This window comes from Elaeis guineensis, chromosome 9 (genome assembly GCF_000442705.2).
Source record: "Elaeis guineensis isolate ETL-2024a chromosome 9, EG11, whole genome shotgun sequence".
NCBI lineage: Eukaryota > Viridiplantae > Streptophyta > Magnoliopsida > Arecales > Arecaceae > Elaeis > Elaeis guineensis.
The window spans coordinates 93,432,720-93,456,539 of NC_026001.2; the positions used below are offsets into that span (position 1 = coordinate 93,432,720).

Here is a 23,820-nt window from a genome sequence, read left to right on the forward strand (position 1 = left end):
ACTCTAATGATTACTTGATATTCAATGGTCTTATTTATCTAAGTTTTTTGAGAGTTAGAAAGTACTTTCTAATTTTTTAAAAATATTTTCTAGCCAATGCTTTCTGACTCTTTCAACCATTCGATAGCTGATGGTGCTATCCATCGAGGCACCTACTGTTGTTCTATGGCCATATAGCTCATGTGGTGCGAGGGAAGGAGCCATAGGGTGATGTGGGAGGATGTTGTTGCCAAAGATTGGTGGACCTAAAAACTATTATCTCTCTATTTGGGGACCAAAATATATTATACTTTCTTATTTCTCCGGACCTTAAAATAATTAGTCCACTGCGTTAGTGTGCGGTATCTGAACAACAAGCGAAACAAAAATTTAACAATAGCGCGCTCGGTAGAACACAATTATGTTTTGAATCCATCTTTCCCAATTTCTAGACCGCAAACGATATGCCGTCTCTGTGTGGAACAATGTAAAATGGCAAACGAACGTCGTGCTGATCATAAGTCAGGTCTCGGATTTAAACTCTATTCATTTTTTAATCGGATTTTGGATCGAATCTATGTAAAATTTGGTATTTTCTGGACCCAAGCCCGGCCCTGATCAGGTCTTTGGCCCTTCCGTTCGACCTTCTCACTTCGCTAAAAAGTTGGGAGTTAGAATTTAAGCTTCGGGTGCCGTTCCCAACGACCGGAAATGGCCCCTCCGCCGCCCGCCGTCGCAAACGCCGCCCGCCGCCTCAGCCGCGCTCTGCTTTTGGCCGCGAAGCCCTCTCGGTCCTGGACCCCTGCCCTCGAGCAAGCCCTCCACGGCTTCCTCCTCTCCCCTCCCCATCGCCCCGCCGCCGGTCCCCTCACCCCGTCCCTCGTCGCCGCCGCCATCGACCCCCACCTCCTCCGCCACCACCCCCTCGCCGTCGGCCTATTCCACTGGGCCTCGCAGCAGCCGGGCTTCTCCCACTCCCCGGAGTCCTTCCACTCCCTCCTCAAATCCCTCGCTCTCTCCCGCCAGCGCCACTCCCTCCAATCCCTCCTCAAACTCGCCCGAGCTCAAAAAGTTCCTCTTTTTCCCTCCTCCTACCATCTCGCCATCTCCTCCCTCTTGCTCTGCGGCAAGACCCTTGAAGCTGCCGAGCTCATCGAGCAGGCCACAGCCGACGCCGGCGAAGAATTGCCCCCAGCTCTCTACAATTCCCTTCTCGCTGCTCTTGCCTCCGATGGGTTTCTACAGCTCGCAAGAAAGGTATCTGATAGAATGCTCAGGAGAGGCATTATGTTTAATGATGTCGGCTTTGGCGTTTACATTGGCAAAGTTTGTAGAGTGCAAGAATTTGATAGAACTTTAAGTTTGGTCGAGCAAATAAAGCAGCGATTCTGTGAGATTAATGGGTCGCTCATTGCTGCTTTGATTGTAGATGGGCTTTGCCGAGAGGGGAGGATTGAGAATGCTTGGCATGCTTTGGAGGAGCTTAGAAGCCGAGGCTGTAAACCTGATTTTATTGCATATAGGATAGTGTCAGAAGGATTTAGAGTGGTTGGTAGGGTGGAGGAAGCCATGAAGATTTTGAAACAGAAGAGGAAGCTTGGGGTGGCACCGAGAGCAAATGATTATAGGGAATTCATTCTTTCTTTGATATCAGATAGAAGAATTCGGGAGGCAAAGGAATTGGGTGAAGCAATAGTAGGGGGAGATTTTCCGATTGAGGATGATGTGCTTAATGCCTTGGTTGGATCGGTTTCAGCCATTGATCCTGACTCGGCAGTCTCATTCTGCATGTACATGATTGGGAAGGAGAGGTTCCCAAGCCTCACAATGCTGAGCAATTTGAGTAGGAATCTTTGCAAGAATGGGAAGAGTAATGAAATGTGGGATGTCTTTAAGGTCCTTTCAGAAAAGGGTTATTTTTCAGGGGTGGAGCAGTACAATGTGATGGTGTCATTCTTGTGCAAGGCTGGAAGACTGAGGGAAGCCTATGACATATTTAAGGAGATGAAGACAAAGGGATTTGGCCCGGATATTTCTTCTTATAATGTGTTGATGGAAGCTTGTTGCAGAGAGGACCTTCTACGCCCTGCTAAGAAGCTATGGGATGAGATGTTTGCGAACAGGTGTAGTGCAAATCTGCAGACTTATAATATCCTCATCCGAAAATTATTGGAAGCTGGGGAAATTGATGAAGCTCGGCACCTTTTTCATCACATGTTGGAGAAAGGAGTCACCCCTGATAGCATTACCTACACATCAATCATCAAAGCTTTGTGTCTAGAAAAGAGGTTAGACGAGGCAATTGACATCTATAACAAGTCCATGCAACAAGATGTTGTACTTGCTGGTTCTGCATTGAGTATGCTAACTCTTACTCTTTGTCAGGAAGGTATGTTTTTGACCAACTATGCATTTACATATGGTGTTCGATGTTTCTTTCTACTTGTTGGATATGACATATTTATTCATAAACTAGATGTTGCTTAAATTTATAAATTCTTTATCTAAACTTTTATTTTTAATATTTTTAGCATTATTGGATTTAAAATTAGATGAGCTTGTGGTAAGATTTAACTATTCCTTCTGAAAGCAATTGTTCAACACATAGTCAGATATTCCTCCCCATGCAATGTACTACTCCAAACTTGGAGAAAAGATTAATGATAAAGATAACCAGCAACATGCCCTACCAAGCCACATGTGCTTGGTTTTATATATCATAATTTATAAAGATACCAAATGACCCAAATATATGCTAAATATGGTGACCTTTATGATAATTAACCTTTTCCTTTAGTATTTTTTTTTTTTTTAAATCTTTATACTGAAACATAGCCTTCTTTAGATTAATGATGGTAGGTGTACATGAGATGCCATTCTAGATATGCAAGTCAGAGCTCATCGCCATAACAAGAACAGAAAAATATTATATAATTTTGACTTTCTAAGCTGTGAATGCACAGAAAATTATATGTTGTTGCAGAGGTTATAGAATCTATTTTGTGATGTGCTTTTAGATGAAAATAAGATATAAAGATTACATAATCCAAAACATTTTCACAATTCGGTCAAAAACAAATTTTGACCTGACTGTGGATTTCAGTACAGTTCCTCCAAGTGCCTTATCTGTTTTAAATTACGATCCAAATTAAATCTGTCTATCACCACTTCTAGCCCTCTTTATTTTATAATAAGAATTTTTACATGTTGATTTATTAAAGTTCAAATCCTCTTCTTCTTCACAGTAAATGATGTGTCCTTTGCTGCTAATTTCTTTGAGTTCAGGAGGTCCATAATAAATCAATAGAATTTAAGCTAGAACTTGCAAACTTGGTGCAAAATTCAAATAACTTGTAGGATTTTGGATGGAGTTGAAGCATGTGATACTTGACAAGCCCGAACAAGACCTTCTAAGCATGCAAATTGATTTTAATCTTGATGGCAACCCCAAAATTAAATTTGCAAATGGGCAGGTGAGTGAGAGAGATGATACGAGCTTAAAAATTGTTATATTGATTGGGGAAACATTAGAGAATTTAATGTGGCATATTTGAATTGTGAGCATAAGAATGATCATGGCAGCGACACTAAGGTTCTGGTTATTGTCAAATGCAGCATGCACGATAGAGGAAGTGATTAGATTTATGAAGATGGGAGAGGAGAAACTGATTGGAAGGTGGTGGTGGGTGATTGACTGATTGCTGCATGCATCCTAGAGACAGAGAAAATTAAGACAAAGATTTCAAAGTTATAAAAACATTAAATAATTGAATCTTGAAGCTGAAGTATCTTTTTATCATTTTTAATCTTCAGATATGGGACCTGCTTATAGTTAGTGAGGCCTTGACAGGCAATCAGACCAAGGCCACGTTAGAAAGCAAGAACTAAAGCCAGTTCATGAGCTTGTGCTACTCAGTCCTTAATTGTACTTGATGAGTTTTGGCCTGTAAAGCCTTGGCACCTTTGGCCTGTCCTAGTCCATTGACAGCCCACAAGCCATAGATTTTGCCATGACATCAAGCAATAAAAACTGATAAACATGCATCCAAAATAACCTGCTTGACAGGGGGCTTACATTTTTCTTAAGAAAGGCCAAAATGTTGCATGTTGTATAGTACACCCAGTCCTACAATCATTGTTTTCATGAATGTGACTTCCTAAATATCTGTAAGATGCAAAATGTGTAAGATGCCGGATTATTCAAGTTGGTTACCGTTGGTTGTTGACTTGTTGTTTAATCACATAATGTCAAGTGTTCATGTTCTTTTTTGTAATATTTGCTTTTTTTTTCCCATTTATACAGGTGATTTTGTTGCAGCTTCTGGTGTGATACGTGGGCTGCCTTCCAATATTGAAAACTATGACTCACATGTCATTTTGCTAAAGAGCTTGACAGATGCTGGAGAAGTTGAGATGGCTATTAAGCACATAGAATGGGTCAGGAATAACTCTGCTTCCAAGTTACAAGCAATATTAGATGAGCTTTTGTCGTCTCTTTCTACAGCCCCAAACCTAGAGCCTATTTTGCACTTTCTTCGAACAATGCACGGCCATGGCCTTGTTTCTGACAACAGTCCATGGATGAATTTTTTGGATGGCTATTGCATCTGAACCAAAGTGTCCTTTTGGGTTCTTGGACTCTTTAAATTGCTGGTCAAATGTTTGTTCTATGTAAGAACAGGTAAAGATTCATCTAGTACAAGATTTTCTTGTTCACTTTAAGGATGATTGCAAATATCAATTTTTGGTTATTTGGTAACTGATATAATTTTTTACCTTTTTCTGCAAATTCTCAATGCTTATATTTCTCTACTGAATTTTGTCCTTATTGTTGACATATATTGACAAGAATGGATTTCCCCTTTCAATTTTTCCCATGTCAGTTTGTCATGTCTTGAGTTTTTAATCCATGTCTTACTGTCAGTTGCTAAGTATTTTTGCTTTTAATTCCATAAACAAAATCCATTAATGCTTCAGCTAGTCGGTAAGTCTAATTTGATTGCTCGGTGCCTCAAACTTGTATATGGGACAGCAGTGATAAACCTATTCTAGGGTTTTGGTGATGAGGGAGGATAGAGGAAGCAATATTCTAATGACTTTTGGGCTACACAAGAGGATTTGTAGTTGACTTATGAGTGAGATTCAGCAAACAGATCATGAAGATTTTTTTTTTTAACAGACAATATAGGATATACAAGAAAGTTAAAGAAGGTAATCGAAGGAAAGAAGGAATTGATATTACATGAGAGGAAAAGGGAATGTAATAGAGAAGAAGAAATAGAAAACAGAAAATGAAATAGGGGGGATCGAACCTGGCCAATCAGAATCTCTCATGCATTCAATAATTTCACATATATTGATTCTAGTGACCTGCTATGAGGTGTTGTTCTAGATTTTACATGACATGAAACTCAAGTAAACTAGGAGTCTTAATAGCTAAATCACTAATCCTCAAAATCTTTCCTGAGAAGAAAAAAATTTTGCGATACCACAAAACTCCATTAGAAAGACACCTAAAACATTCAAAAATCAAATCCTGATGATTTCATGACTTGTCCAATGCAACATATGCTTAAGAACTCTAACTTTTTCATTCATCATCTATTTCCATATTCTAATGGTTCAGTACCAGTTATAAGGCCTTTTTATAGATTTTACAGCTTAAATTGCAGGTACCCTAGTACTCTTAATAACCAAGTAATGAATTCTGAATATCTTTCCTAAAATAATTGAAACATCATACAACCCTATGCAGAAAAGAACCAAAAAGCATTTAAAAATCAAATCATGATTTCATCACTTGTCTAACCAAACATATTTCTAAGATTTGACTTACCAATTATACTTAAATTAGGACTCTAAAACATATTTTATAAATTCTCCAAATAGAAATACAAAAGAAAATCTGAACTATTTTTTCTCTTTTTGTTCTTTATTAGTGCAGATTGTGTTATATCAGGAAACATTTCCCCCAGCTGACGTGATCACATGTATACCTATTTATATGACGGAGCTGGTATTCCTTATCTTCCTTTAGAGGTCAGTTGGCTGGATTGGGTGCCTCCGCTGCCAATCAGGTCTACTACAAGAATTACCTACAGTTGCATCTTTCTTATCTTACAAATGCTGATACTTTGAGTTGTACTTGTTTAGGAGATTAATATATATACGAGGCTTGCCTTCCTTGTACCAATAAATAAAAGCTGCAACATCTCAAAATAAACTTTTGTACTTCTTTTGTGCATGTAACTTTTATCTGCTATATATATCACTCATTTACATGTTTATTTTCCATCTGATGTGCCAGGTGTGGAATGGTATCACATGCAGAGGTAGGGTTACATCATGTGGAGTTGAGCTGTTCACAGGACATTACAGCGGCATCTTTTTAGTCTCTCATTGGAAGCAGGCAGCATCTTTTTAGTGCCTCATTGGAAGCAGGTAAGACAGGTGTTTTGAAATAAAACTGACTGGTTTTAAACCCATTCAAAATCTCATAGGAGCAAAACAGATTATTGGTTAAAGATGGAGAATAATCTTTTAATGAAAGACTGAATGAAGATAAACTTTGTCATTTTTCCTAAAGCTGTCCAAGAAGTATAAGAGACCAAATGAAGATAAAACATCTTTTTGCCTGAAGTATGGCCAAGAAATATAATAGTGTTCCATTTGAGTTTGCTCAGGTCCTCAGGATCCTCTTTAGTATTATGGAGATGGGGAGGTCCAGTTTATGAAGTTAAATCATTCAACTACCATTCTTGTGGCCTGTGATGATGCAGGACCCCCGACATACATGTTAGATGGTGCTTTTGATGCATGACTCCTGCATCATCATGGGCTGTCTGGGTATTGGCCTGGTGGAATCCCTTCATAGACCAGACCCCTCTAGTCTCCATATCAACAGAAGATCTGAATTCGCAGTTAGGAAATGGCGGGATATCCAAACAGGGCCTTTTTAATAATTTTTTATATAAATCATCTGAGTTAGGGCATGGCACATGCAATTCATGCGACTTGGAGTTAGGGAAATGTGGAGCTTGGCAAACTGAGCACATAGGAGTTTGGCTTATATGATGGAATATGACAACAACAACCATCATAAATAAGCATTCTCTCTTTTTTTTTTTTTTTCTAAGCATTTAGGTCAAGTAATGAGGTCCAAACAGTTGTCTTAATTAGGATGTAGCTAGATAGTTTTCTTGAATGAACGTCCAAGAAGTCCATGGATCTGATGAAAATCAAAAATCCACTTACCCTGCCAGAATATTTTGATGCATTATAATGCACTAGTTGCATGATTCACAATTCTCAGTCTCCATTCAAAAAGCAAAATCTTTTAGAACAAAAGGTAGTGAACTCATTAAACCTTCATGACAATTGTACATGCAAATTCACAACCATAATTTTTCAAGAAAAATAAAAAACTATTTGTTTGAGTGGTTGTACTAGATAAAAGAATCATAATAGCATAATAGAAATAATTTGCCAAGCTGACCTAATCACATATCCATAAAAAATGACTTCATGTATTTATTGGTTTAAGATTATTTATTGGTTTATGAATGATGTTACAATAATACAAGGATAATTAAGAAATGGCATCTATGTGATTATATACACTCTAAATAAACGTACACTCCAAATAAACGTCCAAAGTTAAATAATGTCACAGATGCCTACCTTTGGCATTGCAGGCTCGGTCATATTAACAAAAGCATGATAAACAGATTAGCACAAGAGGATATCCTTAGTATCAATGATTGTGAATTATTGTCGATCTGTGAGTTTTGTCTTCTTGGAAAGATGATCAAGTCACCTTTTACTGGAAAAGGTAAACGAGCTAGTGAAGTTTTAGGTCTAATACATAGTGATGTTTGTGGACCTATAAACATTAGTGCCAGAGGAGGGTATAGCTATTTCATTACATTCATAGATGACCTATCTAGGTATGGGTATGTCTACTTGATGAAACACAAGTCCGAATCGTTTGAAATGTTCAAATAATTTCGTAATGAAGTAGAGAAACAAACTGAAAAAAGTATTAAGGCTCTTCGATCTGACCGAGGAGGTGAATACATTTCTAGTGAATTTCTGACATATTTTAGAGAGAATGAGATTCTCTCACAATGGACTCCACCAGGGACACCACAGCATAATGGTGTCTCAGAAAGGAAGAATCGAACCTTGTTGGACATGGTCCGGTCCGTGATGGGGTTTACAAGTCTGTTGATCTCTTTTGAGGATATACACTTGAGACAGCCTGTTTGTTGCTCAATAATGTTCTGAGCAAGTCAATTAATAAAATACCATATGAGATATGGTTAAAACATAGGCCGAACCTCACTTATCTTAAGGTCTGGAGGTGTCCGACTTATGTCAAATGATTACAAACCGACAAGCTCGGATCTAGATCTAATAAGTATAATTTTGTAGGGTATCTCAAGAAAATGAGGGGATATTACTTTTACCTTCTTACTGAACAAAAGATATTTGCCAGCAGTAAGGCACACTTTTTGAAAAAAGAGTTCTTTAGTTAAGGATTAAGTGCCTCTAAAGTCAAGGTTGATGAAATTCGACAGGTAAAAGAACCGACACTAGTGATTGAATCTAAACCGAATTTGATAAGATCAAATCTAGAGCCCAATATACAAACATCCTTAAGGCGATCTGATAGAGTACTACGTCAGTCAGACAGATACTTAAGTTTCTTGGTCCGAGATGGGGATCCTATTGAGCTCGATGAGAACAATGAGGATCCAATCACCTATATGCATGCAAGGCAGAGGTCCGACTCTAAAAAATAGTTAGAAGCCATGAAATCCGAAATAAAGTCCATGAAAATCAACAATGTGTGGACATTGGTTGATCCACTTGAAGGAGTAAAACCCATAGGGTGTAAGTGGGTCTTCAAAAAGAAAAGAGACGCAGACAGGAAGGTAAAGACCTATAAAGCCCATCTGGTTGCTAAGGGGTATCGTCAATATTATGGTGTTGACTATGACGAGACATTCTCTCCTGTAGCAATGTTCAAATTCATTCGGATCATGCTTGCAATAGCAGCATACCTGGACTATGAAGTCTGGCAAATGGATGTGAAGACAATATTTCTAAATGGAGAGCTAAATGAAGAGGTGTATATGATACACATGAAGGGTTCACATCCACAGACAAATCCAAGGTGTGCAAGCTTCAGAGATCTATTTATGGATTAAAGTAAGTATCTCGGAGTTAGAACATACATTTTGATTAGATGATTAGAACGTATGGCTTCGTTAAGAATGAAGATAAATCTTGTATATATAAGTGGGCTAATGGTTCAGTAATGATATTTCTTGTTTGTATGTGGACGACATTCTCTTAATCGAAAATGATGTCTCTGCATTACAAGGAATAAAAATATGACTATCGTCATAATTCTTCATGAAGGATCTGGAAGAAGCAGCCTGCATCCTAGGGATGAAGATCTATAAGGATAGATCTAAGAGGCTACTCGAACTCTCCCAATCTACGTACATAGATACCATGCTGAAACTGTTCAGCATGGAGAATTTCAAGAAAGACTATCTTCTGATAGGCCATAAAATTTTTCTCTCGAAGAAAGATTGTCTGACAACCCCTTAAGAGAGAGAGCATATGAGTATAATTCCATATGTCTCGACAGTGGATTCTATAATGTACACCATGACATGTACGAGACCAGCTGTGGTATACTCACTAGGAGTAGTGAGCAGATACCAATTAAATCCGGATGAGAACCATTGGAAGGTTGCAAAAACTATCCTTAAGTATTTGAGAAATACTAAGGACCAGTGGCTCGTTTATGAGGAATTTGACTTGAAACTCATGGGATATACTGATTTCAATTTTCAGTCAGATCATGATAATAGCAAAAGCATGTTGGGATACATCTTTATCTTAAATGGTGGACTTGTCTGCTGGAAAAATTCCAAACAGTACATCGTAGCCGATTCAGTATGCAACGCGGAATATATCGCGGCATCCGATGCTGCAAAGAAAGCTGTGTGGCTGAGGAAGTCACTACAATAAAACAGATTATTAGCGACAAATTTTTCGTCGCTAATAATCTATTTTCGTTGCTAATAATTATTAGCAATGAAATTTTCGTCGCTAATATTTGGTCATAAATAATCGCATGGTTGATAATATTTTATGATAAAAAAAAATTTCATCGTAAATAATCGATTATTTGCAATGAAAAATTTTTATCATTAAAAAAATTTATTTTTTCAAAAACTATTTTTGGTGAAAAATTTTAGTCATAAAAAAGAATATTTATGATAAAATTTAATATCGCTAATAAATAATAGATTAATAGTAATGAAAATATTTTCATCACTATTAATTTAATTAAAAAATTTTTAAAAATTAAATTTTTAAAAATTTTTAGTGACAAAAAAATTTTGTCGCAAATACGATTTTTTGCAATGAAAATTTTTCATTGCTATTAATTAACCAAATTTATAAAACTATTATCGATGCAAATTTTTTATCGTAAATGTAATTATTAGCAATAAAAATATTTTCTTCGCTATTAATTTAATAATAATTTTTTTTAAAAATCAAATTTAAACAATATTAATATTAGCGACGTAAAGCTTACGTCGTAAATGCAGTAATTTCCGACATAAATTTTCATCGCTAATAAATATCAATTATTTGCGATGAAAATATTTTCATCGCTAATAATTTTATATAAAATTTTTATATTTTTAAATTTATTAAAAAATTTATTTACAATCAATTTTTTATCATAGTAAAATATTTTTGGCGATCAATTTTTCGTCGGAAATAATTCCATCGCTAATAATTTACACATATTTTTTTAAAAAAATAATTTGTGAATATATATATTTTTAGTTTATATTTATAATATTTTTTATAAATTAAAAAATTAAAAATTAAAATAAAAAATTTACATAATAAATTTATAAATAAATTTTATTATTTTATTATATTAAATTAAAATTATAAGAAGTTTGAAATAAAAATAAAAAACTAAATAAAGAGACCGTCAAATGTCGGCATCTGCAGAAGGAGAACAAGTTGGGGAAGGAGAGCGCTCGAAAGAGCTCAGACCAACCTGCTGCTGTCTCATCAGCTGTATCGTCCGCTCCATCTACGCCATCTACTCTATCATTCGGATTTGGACCTGCTGATACTCGACGATGCATGTAGCCAACTCATGAGCTTGCTGTCGATCCTTAGTAGTCTGCCTTCGTACCTCTGTCAGCCAAGCATCGCAGGCAGCATAGATGTTAGCCTTAGACAAGCGTGAGGATGAGGGAGCAGTGATCCCATACCTTAGGTTCTTAATATAACAAAATCTTGTACCAAGCAGCTGATCACAGATATCGTCATCTGTGAGTATGGTCGAGCCCTCAAAGGTAGGTTTAGATCTCATATCTGTCATATGGTCCTGAAAATTAAAGTTATAGCTATTTTAATTTTGTAATAAAAATCAGACTGCGAGTGAAAAAAATAATTAAAAAAATTTATAAAGAGCTCCTGGCTCCCCGTCATCCACTCCCCTGACCGTCGCTGGTGGATTCACTGGTAGATAACGATCTTACCAGGAAGCTCGCCACTCTTAATATCTCTCTATAATTTGAGAATAATTAATTTAAAATTTTTTAAATAGCTAAAGAATTGTATACTAATTAAAAATTACTGACCATCTGCTCCATGTGACGAGCGAACGACCTCGAATCTCCATAATACGGTACGGTCTGTCTCATCCGATTCGCGGCATTCTGGACACATCTTCTCTGTACAGTTACCAGTCAAATTAGTAGATAACAAATTTAATTTAAGAATAAATGATTCAATCATTAAACTCTAAAAAAAAAGAAGTTTGGATATGTAACCTGATATGCCGGATCCTCGTAATGCTGGCATATGATAGTCCAATCATCTATAGTGATGCTGTCATAGGGCCGCTGCCGCACTGCCTCCTCTCCATGATCTTGCATCATATGGTACCGATGCTGATGGATGCAGTGGCGATAATCCTTGAAACGTAAAGATAAATGAGCGTCCACAGCTCGCCGCACATGATCCTCCTCAAAATCAATAATATCAAAAATACTCTACCAATAACAAATATTAGAAGAATATCATACTAATTAAATATTAATAATATAATTTATTTTACCTGTAAGTGGGTGTAGAAAATTTTTCTCTGAGCTGGTACAACGTGACATCAATCGAAAAGTGTCACGAGGGCATAGCTGCGATATATGATGCCCAGCTCGATCTGCCACGGCTCACACCATCTCCTAGTGGGCCTGGTGTAGTCGGGTGGTATCTCGATACGGAGATGCTGTCCCGGGTGCTCGCATCTCCAATGCTCTAGAGTAAGGTTCTTCGATGGACCTCGCCCTCGCCTCACTACCAATGGAGACTGACCTGAAATAATAATAAATAAATCATTAATATGATAGCTATCCAAATAAAAAAATTAAATTTTATTATATAAAAATAATAATAATACCATTCGGATCTGCCTCACTCGAATCCGTCTCACTAGGACCTGCCAGTGCAGGACCCTCTGATGACGGAACTAGTGCGGTAGTAGAAATCGATGAAGGCACCTCAGCCTCCAAGGTAGACAGCGAATGCGAATGTCGTCGTCTATCTTCTAGTACCATACCTGCAATTCTTGATATATAAATGAATGTAATATTAAATAATAATAATGAAAACTTAAGTATTTGAGCATGCAATAAATATAAAATAAATTTATGCAACAAATATAAAATAAACTATAAGCAGTTGAGTATTCAAAATAATATTAACCCAAAATAATAACACGAAACCTAATCCTGAGGACTCGATGTTTTTTTATTTTTTTAAATATTTTTTATCTAAATTTTATTTTATAATTTTTTTATTTTTTTAAAAATATTTTTTATCTAAAAATATTTTTTTCTTAAATAATTTTTTTTCTAAACAAGCTTCGGACTCAGCCTCCCATGGCCCCTACTCCCACGATGCCAGTGCCGTCACACACCCCGTGTCGCCCGAACTCCGCCCCACGACCCTTGCTCCCACGGTGCCAGTGCCGGTGCCGTCACACACCCCATGCCACTTGGACTCGGCCTCCCACGGCCTCCGCTCCCACGGTGCCGGCACTGTCACAGATCCTGCACCGTCTGGATCAGATCCCGATCTAAATCTCAATCCGAATCGAGATCTTGATTGGGATCCCGACCTCGATCCAATTCGGATCGTAATTCAGATTTTATTTTTATTAATCAAATAACAATAATTTGATTAATATTTTATTTTTTTATTTTTTTTTATTTTTTTCATTTTTTCTTCTTTTCTTTTTTTTCTTTCTTTTTCCCCCTCCTCTCTCTTTCCTTCCTCCCCACCGTCACCCACCCCTCATTCGACCCCTTCCTCGTTTCGCCGCCGGCCACCCCCTCCCCGGCACCGTCTCCCCCAGCTGACTGCCTCCCCAGCCTGATGGTGCCGACGGCCCCCTCCTCGCCCCTGTCTTACCCCCAGCCGCCGATGGATCCCATCCCGTCCTCGTTTCACCCCCAATCGCTGGCCGCCCCCTCCCCGACTCCGTCTCTGACCCCCGACCCCCTCCCCGGCCCCGTGGCACTATCGGTCGGGTCTCCGCCCCTCGACCCCCTCCCTGGCCCCGTGGCGGCGCCGGCCGCCCCCTCCCCTCCCCGCCTCTGTCTCACCCCCGGCCGCCCCCCGACCATCTCCCCACCGACCGACCCCTTCCCCGACCTCGTGGCGCCGCCGGCCCCTCCACAACCCCCTCCACCCCCCAGTGGCCCAATCAACACAAAAAAAAGGGGTTCGAAGAACCTTACCTTCGACGAACGGCGATGGCAACGGCAACAGTGGTGCAGACGACGAATGGCGGCGGCGACGGGCTCACCGACGGGAAGAGAGCAGGGGAGAGCACGGAGAAGGAGACAGGAGAGAGGAGATGGGAGAGTTCAGGGAGAGCACAGAGAGGGAGAGGGGAGAGGAGAGAGGGAAAGAAGAGAGGAAAGAGGGGAGATGGGAGGGGGGGAAGTGGGTTTGGTGCAATGGGATGTTGAGTTGATGGAAACTATTAGCAACGAAAATTTTCGTTACTAATAAAATTATTAGGGATGAAAATATTTTTTCATCGTCAATAATTTTCGTCAAAAAATTTTTTTTCGCAAAAAAAGTTTTTCCTCTAAAAAAAATTATTTGCGACGAAAATACGATTTTCATCGCTAATAATTTTCGCCAAAAAAATAAAATTCTCATTAAAAATTTTTTTCTCTAAAAATTATTAGCAATGGAATTTTCATCGTTAATAACTTTATTAACAACAAAAAAATTATATTCGTCATCAATATTTTCTAGTAAAAAAATATCCATAATAAAAATTAAAAAAATTATTGGGACGAAAAGTATTTTCATCATTAATAATTTTATTAGCAATATAAATTTTATTTTCATCGTTAATAATTCAAAAATAAAAATTTTTTACTAAAATATTTTTTTCTTTAAAAAACTTCATCAAAAAAATTATTGGCGATAAAAGATTTTATCGTTAATAATCTTATTAGCAACGTAAATTTAAATTTGATTGTAAATAATTTTTGCAAAAAAATATTTCTCCACTAAAAGTACGTTCTCAGGCATATTCACGAATTCTAACAGTCTTGGAATATGTTCATGCCAATCAAAATTTATGAAGATTGCAGATCTGTATAGAAGAAAGATGAATATGAGACAACCATGATATGAATCAATTTGATTCTCCTTGATCACAAAAATAAGATAAGTTCTCTGATATTCTTCAATCAAATACAATTTATAATTAAAAAATTTAACTAATTAGATTTATTTTTTTGATGGCAATACTGTCATGAGTTGATCGAAAGATTTGAATGGACATCCGAACTCAAATTTAATCTACGAACAGCTAAGACCCTTGAGATTCGACGCAAAAGGAGGATCTTTAGGTGATCTGTTGGCCTTAGTTTCTATATAGAGTCTGATCTTTTTGATGGAGGATCGCCATCAATTGGTGGTTCTAGGGATCGGACTGCTGTGGTGCATCATCTACTGCAGATTAAGAACAGCATTCAAGAAGTTATATTTTTCTCTTAAAGATGTTATAAGATTTTATTGTTACAAGAGATTATTGGCCAAACTTTTTTGGGATGGTTTAGAAGTAAATAATACAATTTAGTTCATCGAACAATTGATCAAATTTTGTTCTTTATGCAGTTGGAAGTTGACATTTTTTCTGAATCAAATTCCTTTCATTTAATTTTTTGAGGTGGTTTGCTCTTAGATCTTAAAGACGGTTGATTTGGTTGTAGGTGAAGAATTTTGTTGTATCATCCAATAAAGTCTGGATACTGCAAGAATGATTTTTTTTCAATATCAAAAATTATTTTTTTAAAATTTTGATTTTTTAATTATTAGCGATGAAATTATTTCATCGTAAATAATGAAGTATTTACGATGAAAATTATTTTTCATTGTAAATAATCAATTATTTACGATGAAAAATTAATTTTCATTGCAAACACTAAGTTATTTATGACGTAAATTTTTTATCATAAATAATCTATAATTTTTATATTTTTTATTTTTTTAAAATATTGACGATGAAAATATTTTCGTCGCAAATAATTGACTATTTAAGATGAAAAAAAATTTTCGTCGCTAAAAATCTATAATTTTTAAGTTTTTTATTTTTTTCAAATATTAGTGACGAAAATTTTTCATCGTAAATAATTGAGTATTTGCGATGGAAAAAAATTTTCATCATAAATATTTAATTATTTACGATATAATATTTTCATCGTAAATAATCTATAATTTTTGAATTTTAAATTTTTTTTTTCAAATATTAGTGACGAAAATTTTTCATCGTAAATAACTAGTATTTGCGACGAAAAAATCTTTCCATCGCAAATACTACATTATTTATGATGAAATATTTTCGTTGTAAATAATTTATAATTTTTATATTTTTTAATTTTTTTTTTAAAAATATTGATGATGAAAATATTTTTATCATAAATAATTGAATATTTATGATAAAAAAATAATTTTTCGTCATAAATAATCTATAATTTTTAATAGACAATATAGGATATGCAAGAAAGTTAAAGAAGGTAATCAAAGAAAAGAAAGAATTGATATTAGATGAGAGGAAGAGGGAATGTAATAGAGAAGAAGAAATACAAAACAGAAAATGGGGATCAAACCCGGCCAATCAGAATCTCTCATGCATTCAATAATTTCATATATATATATATTGATTCTAGTGATCAGCTATGAGGCGTTGTTCTAGATTTTACATGACATGAAACTCAAGTAAACTAGGAGTCTTAATAGCTAAATCACTAATCCTCAAAATCTTTCCTAAGAAGAAAAAAATTTACAATACCACATAACTCCATTAGAAAGACACCTAAAACATTCAAAAATCAAATCCTGATGATTTCATGACTTGTCCAATGCAACATATACTTAAGAACTCTAACTTTCTCATTCATCATCTATTTCCCTATTCTAATGGTTCAGTACCAGTTATAAGGCCTTTTTATAGATTTTACAGCTTAAATTGCAGGTACACTAGTACTCTTAATAACCAAGTAATTAATTCTGAATATTTTTCCTAAAATAATTGAAACATCATACAACCCTACGTAGAAAAGCACCAAAAAGCATCTGAAAATCAAATCATGATTTCATCACTTGTCTAACCAAACATATTTCTAAGATTGGACTTACCAATTATACTTAAATTAGGACTCTAAAACATATTTTATAAATTCTCCAAATAGAAATACAAAAGAAAATCTGAACTATTGTTTCTCTTTTTGTTCCTTATTAGTGCAGATTGTGTTATATCAGGAAACATTTCCCCCAGCTGACGTGATCACATGTATGCCTATTTATACGAGGGAGCTGGAATTCCTTATCTTCCTTTAGAGGTCGGTTGGCTGGAATGGGTGCATCTGCTGCCAATGAGGTCTACTACGAGAATTACCTACAATTGCATCTCTCTTATCTTACAAATGCTAATACTTTCAGTTGTACTTGTTTAGGAGATCAATATATATACGAGGCTTGCCTTCCTTGTACCAATAAATAAAAGCTGCAACAGCTCAAAATAAACTTTTGTACTTCTTTTGTGCATGTAACTTTTATCTGCTATATATATCACTCATTTACATGTTTATTTTCCATCTGATGTGCCAGGTGTGGAATGGTATCACATGCAAAGGTAGGGTTACATCATGTGGAATTGAGCCGTTCACAGGACATTACAGCAGCATCTTTTTAGTGCCTCATTGGAAGCAGGCAGCATCTTTTTAGTGCCTCATTGGAAGCAGGTAAGACAGGTGTTTTGAAATAAAACTGACTGGTTTTAAACCCATTCAAAATCTCATAGGAGCAAAACAGATTATTGGTTAAAGATGGAGAATAATCTTTTAATTAAAGACTGAATGAAGATAAACTTTGTCATTTTTCCTAAAGTTTGTCCAAGAAGTATAAGAGTATTCCATTTGGAGTTTGCTCAAGCTGGAGAATAAGAGACCAAATGAAGATAAAACATCTTTTTGTCTGAAGTATGGCCAAGAAATATAATAGTGTTCCATTTGAGTTTGCTCAGGTCCTCAGTATCCTCTTTAGTATTATAGAGATGGGGAGGTCCAGTTTATGAAGTTAAATCATTTAACTACCATTCTTGTGGCCTGTGATGATGCAGGACCCCCGACGTACATGTGAGATGGTGCTTTTGATGCATGACTCCCGCATCATCATGGGCTGTCTGGGTATTGGCCTGGTGGAATCCCTTCATAGACCAGACCCCTCTAGTCTCCATATCAACAGAAGATCTGAATTCGCAGTTAGGAAATGGCGGGATATCCAAACAGGCCCTTTTTAATAAGTTTTTATATAAATCATGTGAGTTAGGGCATGGCACATGCAATTCATGCGACTTGGAGTTAGGGAAATGTGGAGCTTGGCAAACTGAGCACATAGGAGTTTGGCTTATATGATGGAATATGACAACAACAACCATCATAAATAAGCATTCCCTCTTTTTTTTTTTTTTTTTCTAAGCATTTAGGTCAAGTAATGAGGTCCAAACAGTTGTCTTAATTAGGATGTAGCTAGATAGTTTTCTTGAATGAACGTCCAAGAAGTCCATGGATCTGATGAAAGTTGAAAATCCACTTACCCTGTCAGAATATTTTGATGCATTATAATGCACTAGTTGCATGGTTGACAATTCTCAGTCTCCATTCAAAAAGCAAAATCTTTTAGAACAAAAGGTAGTGAACTCATTAAACCTTTATGACAATTGTACATGCAAATTCACGACCATAATTTTTCAAGAAAAATAAAAAATTATTTGTTTGAGTGGTTGTACTGGATAAAAGAATCATAATAGCATAATAGAAATAATTCGTCAAACTGACCAAATCACATATCCATAAAAAATGACTTCATGTATTTATTGGTTCAAGATTATTCTATGATAGCATAAACACCTCCATCGCCCCTCCTACAATCCTCTACCATCCCTACACAGGTAAAACAATGTTGATTTTTGTTTCTATCTAAATTTTGAAATATCCAGATTTTTTTTTTTTTTTCGCTAACTTCACTTGATTTTTGTCTTGCTTAAATTCAATTGCTAATTTGTTTGGTTTTTTTTTTAACATCTTAAAAATTGTTCAGTTGCACAGAATCTCTGATGTGGGACAGAAATTCTTCCTACCATGTGATAAAAATTGCAGTAATTTTTTATCCAGACTAAAAATTGCTCACTTGTACCAAGATATTATAAAGATGTGCACACTTGTTGTACACTAGCATATAGATAACCCAACTATACACACATTTTCTATGGACACGGTTAATATGAAGTTGCACGGACATATTGAGTAATATATTATGCACGTTATTTCCATCATCATTATCACTATCTTGACCACCATAATGATGTTTATCATTTCAAAAATACTTTATTATAAAAGAGAATAAATTATTTTATTTTTAAAAAAAAATTAAAGTGATGGAAACGATGCTTAGTTTTAGCAACAAAAGGAAGTTGCATTTTATCCAAGATAGTGAGATGGAGAAGGTGGTCAAATTAGGAAGCACGCGAGATGGAAAAACTTGGAAGGTGGTGTCAAGCAAATAATAGCAGTACAGGAATCACATCATAGATTATTAGTCGGTCAAGTCATCAAGTGTCACATATCAACCATCTTCTCATCATTTTCTAGTTACGAGATATGATTTGGGTCACCCAGTTCATATGGGGAGTATAGGTAAATCCATGGCCTACTCTTATGGTGAATACAGAAATTTCACGTGTGAATATTTTAGAAGTAACTATAGCTTAAACTGATTAATATGCATGGAAATTTTTCCAGCTAATATATTAATTGGTTTTCTTAGTGCTGCCGCTGCTTTTTTTCCTTAATAATGCACAAAATACATATTTCCAATTTTCTTGAATCACTTCCTAGAGCTTGTGCTAATCGACTTGACCAATACTGCTAAGTTAACTTTTGAAAAACAAAAAAATCTTCTATTCTCTTATATGGATTAGGGTTAAGTCTTATATCGGATTTTTGTTCTCGGTACATGCTGATACCACTCACATGGTTATCTATATGCAGTTTAGACTATGTGCCATATCTCTTTCATTCACCAGCCACAGAAGTGTACCACCCTTGGGCCATGTCCCTTTGGTGTCTCCATCACTCGTACATACAGCCAATCCAGTTGGCTCCCAACCTGCAGTCTTTGTCTAGTTAAGGTTTTCTCAAGTCTCTTCACCCTTTCTGGGCTAGTTTTGGTCAAGAATTCATGGATCATGAAAACTAACTCAGCAGATCTACAGCCAGCCATTTTTTACTCGAAGCCACATCCTGATGGTCCAATGTATTTAAGGCTTGTGTTTGTCACCCTTAATAATGTTGGAGCTGCCCCCTGAAAGAGATCCCAATGTTTGAACCATCATCACCTATTTGGTATCTAAGGAGATTGCATCAGACCATGCTGGAGAACATAAGCCAATTCATTAGAAAACCCATTCTTTTTTCTAGTAGAATAAGAGAGACCATCATGTTTTGATCTGGCATGGGTCATTCTTGGCTTATTTCTTCACATTCCTCACTAGCGCATCAAGATTATGTAGTAATCGTTTTGAATCTGTCTTTGGCTTTGAATTGTCGACGTAGTCCTTTTCCTTCATAAAGGTCTAACAGGCGTTGGAGGATGTGATGAAGACCGTGGAAAGAGTTTTGCTTGATTGGGATAGAAAAAGGGAGAGCGGCGGCGGCAGCAGCAGCCAAGAAGGCTATGCGAAATTTCCGATGCACCGTTGACTGACGTAGACTTAATGAGGACGGGATTGGCTGAAAGACTTAGGTGTGAACGTGGAAGACGGGAATGAGATTTGGTTTGCTCCTGCCTTGATCTTGCCAGAAAAAATAAAAACGTGGGGTTTTTCTGTGTGTGTGTGTGTGTGTGTGAGAGAGAGAGCTTATTAATTAAAGAGTAATGTTGAACGCTCATCCCTAATACATGGCGTTGGAAAGGGTTCCGATCGCATCCAAAAATTCTGTTTTTTTTTGTTGAAAAATACTGCAATCAAACAAACAATAATATCAATTTTTTTATATAATTAAAAAAAATACCAATATAATTCAACAAGTAACAATAATTTTTATAATTTTTTAAATAATTAATAAATAAAAAATAATCAAACAATCTAAAATAAGAAATATTATAATTTTAATATAAATTTTTTTTTTGATGTGAATCTTTGAAAATAATGATATTATCATAAGTCTTATCTAAATCAATTGGAATTTATTAATTTTTATAATAAAAATAATTATCAATAATAAATAAAATTCAATAATAAATAGAAGAAGGGAATAGAGCTTAGTAAATTTGGATACTTGAAATAACTGGTGGTGAAGATTTTTTAAAAATCAAAATAATTTAATTTATAAATTTTAATATTAAAAATAATATATTAAAATTTTATCAAAATTAAAATAAGCTATCCGATTGTTTAATAAAATATATATTTTTTTTTCTCTCTTTTTTCTTCTCTCCCTTCTTATTCTTGCTGCCTCTATCCTCATGCCGCACAACTCTTTTTGCAAAGGCCAGGACCACAGGGTTTTTTTAAAAGTTTTTAGAGGATGTGGATCCCGCGCTAACGCTATCGGCCCAGGGAAAAATATTTTTGGTTTCAGGAAAGAAAATTCCTCTCGGACTTAGTAAACCAGTGGGGCAAAAAATAAAAAAAAGCCAAATTGGCTGTACGAAATGGAAAGGAAAAGCCATGGAATAGAGTGTGTCCACATGCAATGGACCACCTCATCTGTCTCTATATATACTCCTTGTGAAGAAGTTCCTCACCCTCTTCAAACCGCCCAAGAGACAACCAAAAAAAATGGCAGCTGCTGTCAAACTTCTCTTTGTTGTGCTTTCTCTCTGCATCTTTGTAACAGGTATCCTATCTCTACCTGATCTCTCCATCTCAACAAGCATCATGTAGTGTGCTTTTGCACTGAGAATGTTGTGATGGCATGTTTAGTTTCATTTGGTTGTTGTGCATGGATATGTAGTTTATCTTGTTTCTTACAATTAATCTACTTTAATAAACATCAATGTGAATCAATTCCTACCATGCTTCCTGAATTGTAGGGAGGAGCCAAAACTGCAACCTCTCAACTGTTCAAGTTCAACAGACCAACACTGGAGGGAAGAAAGGCTATGATCCTATATTTGAGGTGGAGGTGAAGAATATATGCCAATGCGAGCTGATGAAAGTGTTCTTACGATCGGAGGGATTCGCCAGCTCTATGCCGGTTGATCCCAAGTTATTTAGACAAGAGACTGATGGATACCTAGTGAATGATGGGAAGGGCATTCCCAGCTTGATGTCTGTCAAGTTCCCGTACGCATGGGATAGGGCCTTCAAGATGACTCCTTCAGCCTTGGAGGTTAGTTGCAAGGAAAATAGGAAGGAATTATAGATGGACACAGTTTAAGGGGTGATCCAATGATCTTGTAGTTGTCTGGGTGTAACATAGGAATATGAACCTAGGTTTGCTTATCCTTGTTGTCTTGTCTACAGCTTGTGACAAAATTAGTCTTTCTGGTGGCTTTGTGCAAACAAAGTTTTCTCTATGTGATTTTGTGGTCTTGTAAATTCCGTTATATGGATTTGTCACTTTGTATAAATTGAAATCTGAAACAAACACACACACACACACACACACACACACACACACACACACACAAACATATATATATATATATATATATATATATATATATATATATATATATATATATATATATATATATATATATGTATATATATATATATATGTATATATATATATATGTATATATATATATATGTATATATATATATATGTATATATATATATATATGTATATATATATATATATGTATATATATATATATATGTATATATGTATATGTATGTATATATGTATATATATGTATATATGTATATATATATGTATATATGTATATGTATGTATATATATATATATATATATATGTATATATATATATATATATGTATATTAGATTACGGTCGATCGATCGAATTCCAACTTCCATCCGATCAGATCCCCTTTCGTTAGATCGGCGCATATCTTAAAGCATTTTTTAAAAGCTAATGGAGGAGTTCGGAGGGCGTTAGTTGAACTGGCGTGTTAAAAAAAAAAAATAGCATTCAATGGGATGCGATACGACGTAAGGCAAGCACACACGACCGTTTGCCGTCATCTTTCGATAACCCTCCCCACCCACCTCTTTTCTTTTTCTCTCTCTCCCCTCCCCCTACCCACGGGGTAATCCTCGCCCACCTGTGCCTCCTCTCTTATTCTCTCTCTCCCGCGGTCACCATCTCATCTCCTCCTGAGTTGATTTTTTCACTCTGCGATCGTCATTTTCTCTCCTCTCAAATCCTCCACCGGCCATTAGTGAATATTTTTTATGAATTATATCCAAAAATTTGTATTCTCATTATTTCTTATTATTGTTTCTCATTGTTTGTGTTTATATTGAAAGAATAAACATAAACTGTAAATAATCATGAATAGAATAAACACTTTATCTATGATAAATAATAAGAGAGAAAGATAAACACTAAGTCCTGCGAAAATAAATACAAACTATCGGAGGATAAATATAAATTTTAAATAATAAACAGAAACTGTGAATAATAAACATAAACAGATTGTGCATAAATATAAATTCTGTGTAGATAAACATAAACTGTGAATAATAAATACCAACTTCGTGCCGATAAAAAAAAATTTTCTAGGATAAACACAAACTCAAGGTTTCAAAGTTAAGTGATCCTAGGATCAATCCACAATAAACTACAACAAGAGAGGAAGAGAAAAGGATAAATATTAAGTCCTATAGAAATAAACACAAACTATCAGAGAATAAATACAAACTTCAAATAATAAACAGAAACTGTGAATAATAAATACAGAGTGACTCTGTGCAGATAAATAAAAACTGTGAATAATAAATGCAAACTCTATGCCTATAAAAAAAAAAATATTTCAGTATAATTACAAACTTAGATTTCGCTCCGATTGGAGTTTGTGTTTATTACTTAGCGTTTATTACTTAGCGTTTATGTTTATCCTCTGATAGTTTGCATTTATTTTCGTAGGACTTAGTGATTATCTTCCTTTCTCTCTTGTTGTTTATCATGGTGGAACAGGACCACTCGACGAGTTTGTACTTATCCTAAG

The 23,820-nt window shown here is 35.6% G+C and overlaps 2 protein-coding genes across 10 annotated transcripts; both read left to right on the top strand.

The window, feature by feature from the left end:
* Positions 1-427: 427 nt before the first annotated feature.
* LOC105051017 (pentatricopeptide repeat-containing protein At5g14080) lies at positions 428-21,448 on the top strand. 9 transcript variants are annotated; one of them, XM_073243419.1, is made up of 7 exons: positions 428-2,368; positions 4,283-4,660; positions 5,924-6,056; positions 6,287-6,420; positions 16,859-16,996; positions 17,227-17,360; positions 17,738-21,448. In XM_073243419.1, the coding sequence occupies exons 1-2, from the start codon at positions 691-693 to the stop codon at positions 4,588-4,590; spliced, it is 1,986 nt and encodes a 661-aa protein (XP_073099520.1). In that variant the 5' UTR covers positions 428-690; the 3' UTR covers positions 4,591-4,660; positions 5,924-6,056; positions 6,287-6,420; positions 16,859-16,996; positions 17,227-17,360; positions 17,738-21,448. The 9 variants fall into 9 exon arrangements, with proteins under 9 accessions (XP_073099520.1, XP_073099523.1, XP_073099525.1 ...); XM_073243422.1 differs by having other exon boundaries at positions 5,924-6,018; XM_073243416.1 differs by having other exon boundaries at positions 429-2,368; positions 5,919-6,056.
* On the top strand, positions 21,385-22,254 carry LOC105051018 (uncharacterized). The gene is made up of 2 exons (XM_010931278.4): positions 21,385-21,518; positions 21,715-22,254. The coding sequence occupies exons 1-2, from the start codon at positions 21,461-21,463 to the stop codon at positions 22,044-22,046; spliced, it is 390 nt and encodes a 129-aa protein (XP_010929580.1). The 5' UTR covers positions 21,385-21,460; the 3' UTR covers positions 22,047-22,254.
* Positions 22,255-23,820: the final 1,566 nt, after the last annotated feature.